The 10,673-nt window shown below is 35.6% G+C and overlaps 1 protein-coding gene across 1 annotated transcript; it reads left to right on the top strand.

The window, feature by feature from the left end:
- The first annotated feature begins 2,949 nt into the window (after positions 1-2,949).
- On the top strand, positions 2,950-9,785 carry LOC149794246 (uncharacterized). Its single transcript, XM_089968374.1, has 2 exons — positions 2,950-3,105; positions 7,591-9,785. Exons 1-2 carry the CDS (start codon positions 3,075-3,077, stop codon positions 9,210-9,212), a joined length of 1,653 nt encoding a protein of 550 aa, XP_089824500.1. The 5' UTR covers positions 2,950-3,074; the 3' UTR covers positions 9,213-9,785.
- The last annotated feature ends 888 nt before the right edge of the window (positions 9,786-10,673 follow it).

Here is a 10,673-nt window from a genome sequence, read left to right as displayed (position 1 = left end):
TAAAATGTGATGGAAAGGAAAGGCGTGGATGGTGTTGCGAGTAAGTGGACTTAAATAACAGAAAGAAGCAAAGCAAAATAAGCTTGTATTTAAAAAACCTAATAAATAATTAAAATCTCTAAGTTATACAGTGACAATTTCAGTGGAACATCCAGTACTATGAATTAACTCAAACAATAATCATAAATGTTCTATCACAAGTCCAAAGGAATGGAGTGTTCCGAATGAATTCCGGATCCTCAATGTGATGATGCTCCAACAGCATTGATGTATCACAATGGCATTGACCTACAAATTCAAAATAATCCCAGAATAATATTCTAGGTCAAAGTCAATGAACACTTCCTAATTCAAATGAACAATCCAAATAAATGAGTGCTCTCAAATTATATCTAATCACGACATGAAATCCTTTTGCAGACTGATTTTTTTTTAAAAAAAACAACAACATAGGAAATTGGAATAAATTAATTGTCCACTTATCCCGTTTATATACTCTCTGTCTCTACGTCGCAATATTATCCTACTCAATCTATGTCGCAATAATCCCCACAAGTCATATTTCACAATACATTTCCACTTCGCAAAAGAACCCACCTGACTTTATCATCCATTGGGAAACTACCCCGAACTTGTAAGCAGTTTTATTATTAAGATGGATTTTAAAACGTGTCAAAAACCTATTTTAGCTCATTGCAATATATAGTCATGCACCAAAATCTAAGTAAAGGCACACTATAGATATGCACAATAATGACATGGTGGTAGGATTCTCTTCCATGTAATTGAAAGGAGGGGTTTGAATGGACTGACTGATAGCAGGTTTCATTGACGTAGGACTACATGTTGTTGTTCGGTTCTTTTGAAACCGGATGCGCATGATGTTTCATGGTGAACTATTTCAGGTTGATTTATGTCTTATCGACATGCTAGCACTGATGTTATATGTAATGCATACCTTGCGTACCTGTCCGCAACTTTTGGCAACACTTTGGAAGCATATAAAAGTCCATTTACATTAGCAAACATAGTCAGAAGTCTTTTTCTCTGATCCAAACTTTGTTATTTACATTTTGCGTCGGTTCAAAACAGTAACTCCACGTTTCAACATAAGTGAGAATATCATTCAAACGTTCGCTCAAAACATATTTGGTGATTAGCTGTTTGGCTATGTCAAACTGAGTCTGTTTTATCAGCCGGCAACAAATGCTGGAACCATCTTGCACAAACCTTTATGAACTTTAATGATTATTCAATATATTAATAAAGGCTGTGGAATTAATGTCTGTGAGAATATAAATATTTTACACTGTGTATCTTTCGTCTTCATTAATTGCCTCGTAACAGCAGTCACATCCAGCCCATCAATCTCAGGCAACAGTCTTCCAAAAAAAAAGAGATCAAACCGCCTCAAAATTGTAAGATACGATCGAGAATTACATCCGTAAATATTGTTCAAATCGGCCATAATACAGTGGGAGATTACCCTAAGAGCGCTCGGATTTTACAGCAAGTTCTTTCCTTAGTAGCAGAATTGTTCTCCTATTCTGGCATTGTGAAGTTAGTCATTTATCATATCTGCACGCGGCCGTCGTGGTGCATGTGTAGTTGCTGGTCATTTTACATAATGTTATTTTGTATATAGATACTGACAGGTTAAAAAAGTAATATTGCAACAAACTATTCAGAACTTTTCAAATACAACATGTATTTAAAGTTACAAACAGATCTGAGCACAAACTTATGTACTTTCAACATACTAAACGTATGTACTTTAGCATATTAAACGTATGTACTTTCAGGATATTAAATGTATGTACTTTCAGCATACTAAATGTATGTACTTTCAACATATTAAACGTATGTACCTTCAGGATATTAAACGTATGTACTTTCAGCATACTAAACGTATGTACTTTCAGCATATTAAACGTATGTACTTTCAACATACTGAAAGTATGTACTTTCATCATACTGAACGTATGTACTTTCATCATACTGAACGTATGTACTTTCAACATACTAAATGTATGTACTTTCAGTATACTAAACGTATGTACTTTCAACATACTAAACGTATGTACTTTCATCATACTGAACGTATGTACTTTCATCATACTGAACGTATGTACTTTCATCATACTAAACGTATGTACTTTCAACATACTAAACGTATTTGTAAAAAAAAAAAAAACACGAAATAACTTTTGGAACAATTTTGATATAATTATTCTACATGCCGATGTGTTTGTTCGCATGTGAATAACTCGATGACAGTGATAATTAATACATATTCTTTATACACATGTAGCCATTGTTCAGTCTGCGCCAGTATTGGAGTGCAAATATGTATCCACAATACTGCAATTTCTGCACGCTTCAGATTCACTTTATTTCCATGTTTTTGTTATTTTACTTATTTAGTACTCCATTCTGTGAACCCTATTTTGTACTAAAACAGGACGGAATTCTAGTTTGCCATGTTACGTCCATGTTGTTTTAAAAAAAGAAAAGGTTACAAAAAAAAGCAAAATCAACTTGTTGACCTTTGCAGACAGCGGATCGTCTGAACTCTATAGACCTGTGTCGTTGTTTTTATAATCTGGTGCAACTGTGCATTCCTACATGTTCCTCCTATATAACGTAGCACATCAAATAAATCAAGCGAGTCAAAGAGTATGCACGATGTCCAAGTTACAGTGCTTCCTGCATATAACGCTCATCGATCTGCGAACAACATAGACCAAGATCTGCCGTTGCATATTGCACAGATTAGTGAGGTGTGCATTATTTGTTCTACGTATGCTGTAAAGCAAACTGGGTAAACCCTGTTCTGCTGGTGCATTAAGGGACATCATATATTGATGCACCGTGTTTGCTTTTGGATGCGAGTTATATAGAGGTAAGTATTGTAAAGTCTGATCAGACACTAAAACACGCTGCCTTTCTCAGCCAAGACAGAACGTGAGTTAGAGCTAACTGTCCCTTCGAAACATATGGATGTACATCATCTTAAAATTCGTTCATAATTCGAACATTGTAACAGTTTTCAATTATCGACTGAACAAAGAAAAATGCCCAGAACTTTATTTTATTTCATACAAGGTAAGTATCTCTCTCTCTCTCTCTCTCTCTCTCTCTCTCTCATATGCATACAAGAACTCCACAATTTCGAAGAACAGAATGGTTTATAAATTGTCCAATTTTTATAATATTTTGGACACTTACATTTTTTTTACGGTATGTATAATAGACAGTTGAAAAAGTTTTAAAATAATTTATTCTTTAATTTATTCTTTAACTATTTAATAAAGTAGTTTATGACACGGGGGGGGGGAATATAGTGTTATGTTGGGTTCTTTCTACTATTTACCATTAAATAAGTTAATGCGATAGATAAAACACAATACTATGTTAAGCAAAGATAAATGTATACGATCAACAGATTTCGTTGCTATAATGGTTATTACAGATTCACAAAAACTCGAAAGTTTACTTCGATAATAGTACAAACCGTGTCCTTCAAGAGGGCCGCACCAGAAAAATAAAGGACAGAAATGTAAAGGACAGAACGAAGGCCGCGTTCCATATGGAGTTTTTTTGTTGCTTTCTGACTTTTTTTATATAGTCACTAGACTATTGGTAACTGGTGGCCATGAGGCCTATTTTTATATTAAGACTCTTAGCGAGCGCAATTATCTTTCATCAAAGATACATTTTCACTAAGTATCTGGTCAGGAAGTATGGTGATGGAACTCAATAAATTATTGCTGTTGCATAAATACAAGAACTAATTGAAAGACATATTTTTGTCATTAGAATAGCAAATGAAAGCGCACGCCATCGAAAAATATCACTGCCATATCAATGTTTCTAAAAACCGAAACATCGCATTATAAGGGAGCGATTTCAGTGATGCTCAGTCTGGGACGAACTGCCATCTTGGAAACGAAACTTTCTCCCGATGGGATGGAGATCTAGCTGGCTGAGTGGCATTGCTTTACTGCTGAATGTTGGCACATGATGTGTCACCTATCCATGTTTATTTGCAATATGTATATATTAATTAAACTGCAGCTTCGTAAAAGTCGAGATTTCAAGCGAAGACGTGTTAGGTTTCTAGCACCTTTCGTATTACCGGTAAATACATAACCTCCGTTTACTTGATCAAGCCCAGCTCATGCGCAACAAACGCTACCTACCCATTGTAACTTCATGAGCAACAAACGCTACCTACCCATTGTAACTTCATGAGCAACAAACGCTACCTACCCATTGTAACTTAACCGGCTAGTTTACAAAACGAGCATTAAAACGGCGTCATGAGAAATGTAACCAGGTCTTAAATCGAAACAAAAAGTAATTCGTCCGCATGTTCCTCGCTCTTCGAACATCAGTGATAAAAGTCAAGACGGATGACATCAGAAATGGCATAAAGGTCTTCATTCCACTGTTTGCTCAAATTTACTCATCAACAACTCAGAAATTATTTCCAGAGCTTAAGTGTGCATTAGAGTACAACACGTACAGCTAAAATAATTATATGAAAACTTAAAGTATTGGAGAACATGGTTTTCTCACAATTTCATGTATAGTCTTGCCATTTAGTACAACATTTTAAGAAACTTGTAGCATTTACCCATAATGCATCATGTACAAAACACGCACACAAATTCGCAATTCAACACACTGCTATGTTTGTGTTTGTAATGGCTGTGCATTACACCAAATGCAACACAAACGAAACTAATATGCTTGTAGTGGTGTTTCCTTTTTATTATTCAGTCTTAAAAAGAAAAGTTTAAATATTATCTGATAAATTATTGGTCTCCATTGAATAGTACAAACAAGAAAGAGTTGTGTTTTCCTTGAGAAAATTTTTTCATATTTTCCCATAAAAATTGAGTGACCAAATTATTGTAACATTACTCAATGGTATTTGGTTTTGTTATATGATATGATTAAGTAGCTGAGAGTAGTATGTCTAAGATGAAAAATCAATAGGATAGTATAATCAGGTGAAGAGAAGAAGGAAAAACAATAGTCTTCCATCTCTATGAATGGACATGCAACATTGAAAATGAAAATGCCACAATGTCACACTGTCCACTGTACGTTGCTGTACATTGCCATCTATTTTTATTGTTGTCACTTCGAAACTCATAGGAAAGCAATAGTTAAAATTATTATTATCATGGTCCAACAGTGAAAAACTATAAATCGGTCACATTTTATTGGCAAACAAACTTTAAATCAGATAATGAAAAAAGGTATTGCCTTAGAAAGGTGTCAAAACAAAATCTAAATATCCTATTTTATGCATTTTGTGAAATGCGAAAACGTTATCGCAGATTATCGCATATATAAGGAGTATGATTACTTTGCCAAGGCATTTTAATTTGCAGTGAAGTAACTGGCCAAGTTGTCTCAATCTTGATTTTGTGATAGTGATAGAATGAACAGTATGATGGAGTGGAAACAGCGAAATTGCTAAATCTCACATAGTAAATATTGATTTGGGTGTGCCTACTTCCTTTTCATTTCCTTATTACTGCATAAAAATCCCCCTTAACACTTACGTAACTAATGCACACACACCAAAACCTAAAACACTACCCTTACCACTGCATAACCAAAATTTTTTACAAAAAGACGGAAGCACTTCGCTTACCACCAAATAAAAGCACGAAACACACTGAAACACTTCCTTTAATACAGAATCAACATAAAAAAATTAAAAACTTCACTGAAAAGACTTTCATTACTACTACATAAAGTGAGACCGAAACGAATGCAGAAATAAATACTGAAACTCCCTCCTTAACACTGCACAAAAGCTATACTGAAACGCATTTCTAATTACACAATAAATACCCGACTGAAACTACCTCCTTAAAACACTGCATAAAAACTACACGGAAACGCCTTTCTTATTACTTCATAAAAACCCGACTTAAATACCCTCATTAATACTGCATAAAAAACAGAAAACATAAACCCTTCCCATATTACTGCATAGTATAGAGAAACACTCCCTTACTCAAACACACCCTTCGACATAACAAAAACAACACTTGAACACTACTACGCGAAATAAACCATTGAAATGAATAATAACACACATATACATACACACATACACACACATTGAATCACTTCCATTACTACTGCATAATAAGAAACAAACACACATAAATACACACACGCTACAACACTTCCCTTACTACTGCATACAAATTTCTGAAACATTCGTTTAACTATGTATTAAGCTTTTCAATATCGTAGTTTATAATCCATAATCCATTGTACTTATAAACTGAATTCTGAATAGGTTCCAAGACAAATATAATCAGCAAATAACCTCTCAAGTTATTTTTGGGGAGGGTCGGGGGTGGATAAGCAGTAGCAAGGGAATTGTTTCGCTATATGTTTATATACAATAACAAGAAATAGTAAGGGAAGGGGGTTAGCGTTTTATTTTTCTTTCGTAAAGTTGTATATGTCTTCGCTCAAAAGGTCTTTACTAGTTTTAATTTAACTTTGTTTCAGCTCTCGGATACCGTCTCTAGTAATGATGTATTTAAATGGGATTTAACAAAATTTGTCATATTCTTCAGAACACATTCAATGATAATTTCAACAAGCAAATAAATCCATCGGGCGTAAGTTCTTATTAGGATGGCATACTTTTCGAGAATGGATATTCCAGGTGCCCCACTATCTTTGATACCATTTTTCTGATTTGCTGTAGTTGATAGGAGATACAAGTCATGTTCATTAAACAGATCGCTCGCCAGTAAAGCTCTCGCTCCACTCATTACGTCGCCGCCTGCACATAATTTATTTTGTAAGAAATGTTTAGAAATGCCGTATTTTGTTCTTTATGATATTATCAAAAGTATTCTTACCTCTGGACAAAAGATATAGCGTAACGACTCCATATTGGAAGCAAGTAGTAACTGAGTGTGCATGGCTGACCAATCATATCCACTCGTTCACAGAGTACTGGAGAATGTCAACCTCGCGGTATGTTGAGAGACAGCACGAGCTGTAAAGAGACTTAAATACTGCAAAATCTTCGATGATGTCAAAAAGATTGATGCTGGTATCAACGTATGTTGAATTTTAAACTCTTTGTCTCATTTATACAATAATAGTGGCGATAGTTTAGTCATGAAATTCTTCATGAATTTGTGGGCAAAACATTACAATACAGATGAAAAATTACAATGTAATGCTTGAATTTCTTGTACAAAAACAGAACATTTACATTTATCATCATGTAAGAGCCATATAAGTAATTTTTACTTTGAAAAAGTACATCATTTGGGTAGAATATATTTTTATCTTACATCGAAATGCGATTACTTGTAACCTAATTTCATATGCATTTAATGTTGCTGTCTATAACTGAAGCTACACATGAGATGAACCTAAGATCTCCATGGTTCTAAATTTATTCTGGACGTCGTTAGAGCTTGACCAAACTTTTCCGACTTTCAATCCGTATTCAAGTTTCTTTCACAAAAGGCTTTCGGGGTTGCGGACCCTATCTTATGTAATTAATGTATCATTTTTCTTCGCTTGCAGTGTTCACCTTAGTCAGTGTTAACTACGTGAACATTTCCAAACCCAGACCTATTTGGACCAATTTCGACTCCAAGTCTGCCCATGAGGACAAACTACTTAGTATAATCTCTAAGCATACACCTGTTGTCATGACGACGATTATTTGGTCCCCTGGGTTCTCCGATTCCATTCCAGTATCTACATCGAAAAAGAACAACAGTGGCATAATTTCTAAGCCTATCTCAAGCACCATCGTCTCATGGCCTAAGTACAAGTCTCTCGCAGACCTCGAGACTGGGTATCCAGTATCAATGGAAGCCTTCCTAAACGAAGAATCTAGCGGAGAAAACAGGAGAGCAGATGATGGCGTGCGTAATGGCATTAATATCTTCAGAAAGGATGGAGTAAGTAATGGCATCCATGAATTAAAAAACGACAGTGTGATAAATGGTGTAGATGTCTTACGAAATGGCAGTGTGACAGTCGCCGTCCGCGACTTACGAAATGGTAGTATCAGTAAAGGCACCCTTGACTTGCAAAACGTCAGTCTGATTAGCGCTGTACATGACTTACGAAAGGTTAGTTTGAGTAATGGCGTCCATAACTTACGAAACGGCAGTACAAGTAATAGTATCCGCGACTTCCAAAACGGTAGTATCAGTAATAGCGTGCATAACTTACAAAATGATGGCGTCAGTAATGGCATTCTTCATCTACGAAACGGCAGCGTCAGTACAATCATGCAAGAATTACGAAACGGCCGTGTCAGTAATGGCTTCCTTGATATACGAAATGGAAGCGTCAATAATGGAGTCCTCAACTTTAGTAACAGCAGTGTCAGTAAGAGCCTAACTTACTTACGAAACAACAGCGACAGTAATGGCGTCAGTGGCCTTCCAAACGGCAGTGTCAGTGATGGCGTCAGTGGCCTACGAAACAAGAGCAACAGTAACGGCGTGGGTGACCTACGAAACGGCAATGTCAGTACAAACATGCAAAAATTTCGAAACGGCAGTGTCAGTAATGGCGTCCTTGATATACGAAATGGAAGCGTCAGTAATGGAGTCCTCAACTTTAGTAACGGCAGTGTCAGTAAGAGCGTAACTTACTTACGAAACAACAGCGATAGTAATGGTGTCAGTGACCTTCGAAAGGGCAGTGTCACTAATGGCGTCAGTGACCTACGAAACGGCAGTGTCAGTAAGAGCGTAACTTACTTACGAAACAACAGCGACAGTAATGGCGTCGGTGACCTTCGAAATGGCAGTGTCAGTAATGGCGTCAGGGACCTACGAAACGGCAGTGTCAGTAAGACTGTAACTTACTTACGAAACAACAGCGATAGTAATGTCGTGAGTGTACTACGAAACGGCAATGTTAGTAACGGCCTCAGTGACCTACGAAACGGCAGTGTTAGTAACGGAGTGAGTGACCTACGAAACGGCAGTGTCAGTGACGGTGTCATTAACTTACAAACTGGAATTGCCAGTACAAGTGTCCTTGGCTTACAAAATGGCAACATCAGTAATGGCGTCCATGATTTACGAAATGATAGTGTCAGCAATGGCATCCATGACTTAAGAAACAAGAGTGCCAGAAATGGTGTCCATGACTTACGAAACGAAAGTGTCAGTAACGGCTAATAAATTGTATATGGCATGAAACTATCTGCCATACTCACAGTTCTTGTGAGTCTCGATCTAAGATTACTGAGAATCTTATAGAATTTCGAACACATTTTTAGGACTGATTTGGATTTCAACATTATTTAAGGACTCTAAGTTCATGTTGACAGTACCACTTGTATGAAGCAAATAATGTTAGAAATTCTTTAGCTTTGTCTAGGGAAAAGTAAACCATTTATTTTTTTTAAAATCTTTTAGGCTGTAGTGTTTAATCTTTGGCATCTTCTTGAACGAGCATTTCAACCTTTTTTTTTTTGTCTCTTTCCACATAATAAAATCAAACAGAAAGAAATTATTCAACAAATCTTTAATTTGTGAATCTAATGTGCGTCGAATCATGAGTAGCAATTTTCAAAGTGCAATATTAGCTCACTCACTGTATTCAAAGGTTTGGTTAAAACAAGGCTCTTCCTCCTGCGCGTAATTTGTCAAATCCGTCAACAAATGCACTTTTTGTCATCAATTTATTCTATTAAAATAAAAGTAAAAAGTATACACACAGTAAAGTTTGCAATAAAGTTGCTGGGAGCATCTTGGTGTCAGAAGCAAGCTTTCGATTTTGTTAAGTTGTTAAGTAATGCGTATCAGCCATCCATAATGGACACTTTTACTGAAAGCAAACAATTAAGACCAATGTCTCTTCACAGAATATGAATGAATCTGGCATAAAGCTTTCGTTCATCAAGGTCCTTCAAGTTTTTCAGAAATTATGCTCGTCTGCTTTCAATAATGGCCACTATTTTTAACCCCAAAAATGGGAAAATATTAAAACGACTTCTTAAAAGCCTTTCAAATAATTTGAGAAATGTTCTTTGAATTCATCTTGGTATCAAAGTTTTAATATAGCCGTAATTACCAAAACCAGAACAAGCTGAAAAACCGTTCGATTGAATGACAGAACCTGATGTAAAGCATTTAGGCAGTACGAACATTCGAATTATTCTTAATGATGCCGATCCACAAACAAAAAGGGACGTAATCATTAAAAATAGAATAAAATTTAAAGAAAATTTTTCTCTAAATCCATTTATCAAAAATAGAAACATAATTGGGGAAAGGAATCCTAACAGGAATGTATTTTAACATTAATAAATTACTGCTGAACGAAACACTTTTCCACAGATATCGACAGCATTTAACAGAAAGCACCCTGCAAGTTTGATCCCGTACGTTGTAAATGTATCCAAATGATGTTCATTTGCTATCAAATTACTAGGTATAGAACAGGATTTTTTTATATTTGTTTGGGTAGGGCTAATGCACCAGGGCTTACGCTGCATGACTGCATGTAACCAAAATGTCCAACTGAACAAGTTAAAGAAAACAAAACAACTTGCAAAAATTTTTTTTAGTTTCAAACCAATTTATCGTGGTTATCTAAATATTCAAATAATCATGTATACCATATAATTTGCATAG

Source organism: Sinohyriopsis cumingii, chromosome 8, assembly GCF_028554795.1.
Source record: "Sinohyriopsis cumingii isolate HCF-2022 chromosome 8, ASM2855479v2, whole genome shotgun sequence".
NCBI lineage: Eukaryota > Metazoa > Mollusca > Bivalvia > Unionida > Unionidae > Sinohyriopsis > Sinohyriopsis cumingii.
Note: the sequence above shows the minus strand (reverse complement) of the source record. Positions and strands in the feature narration are given on the sequence as shown.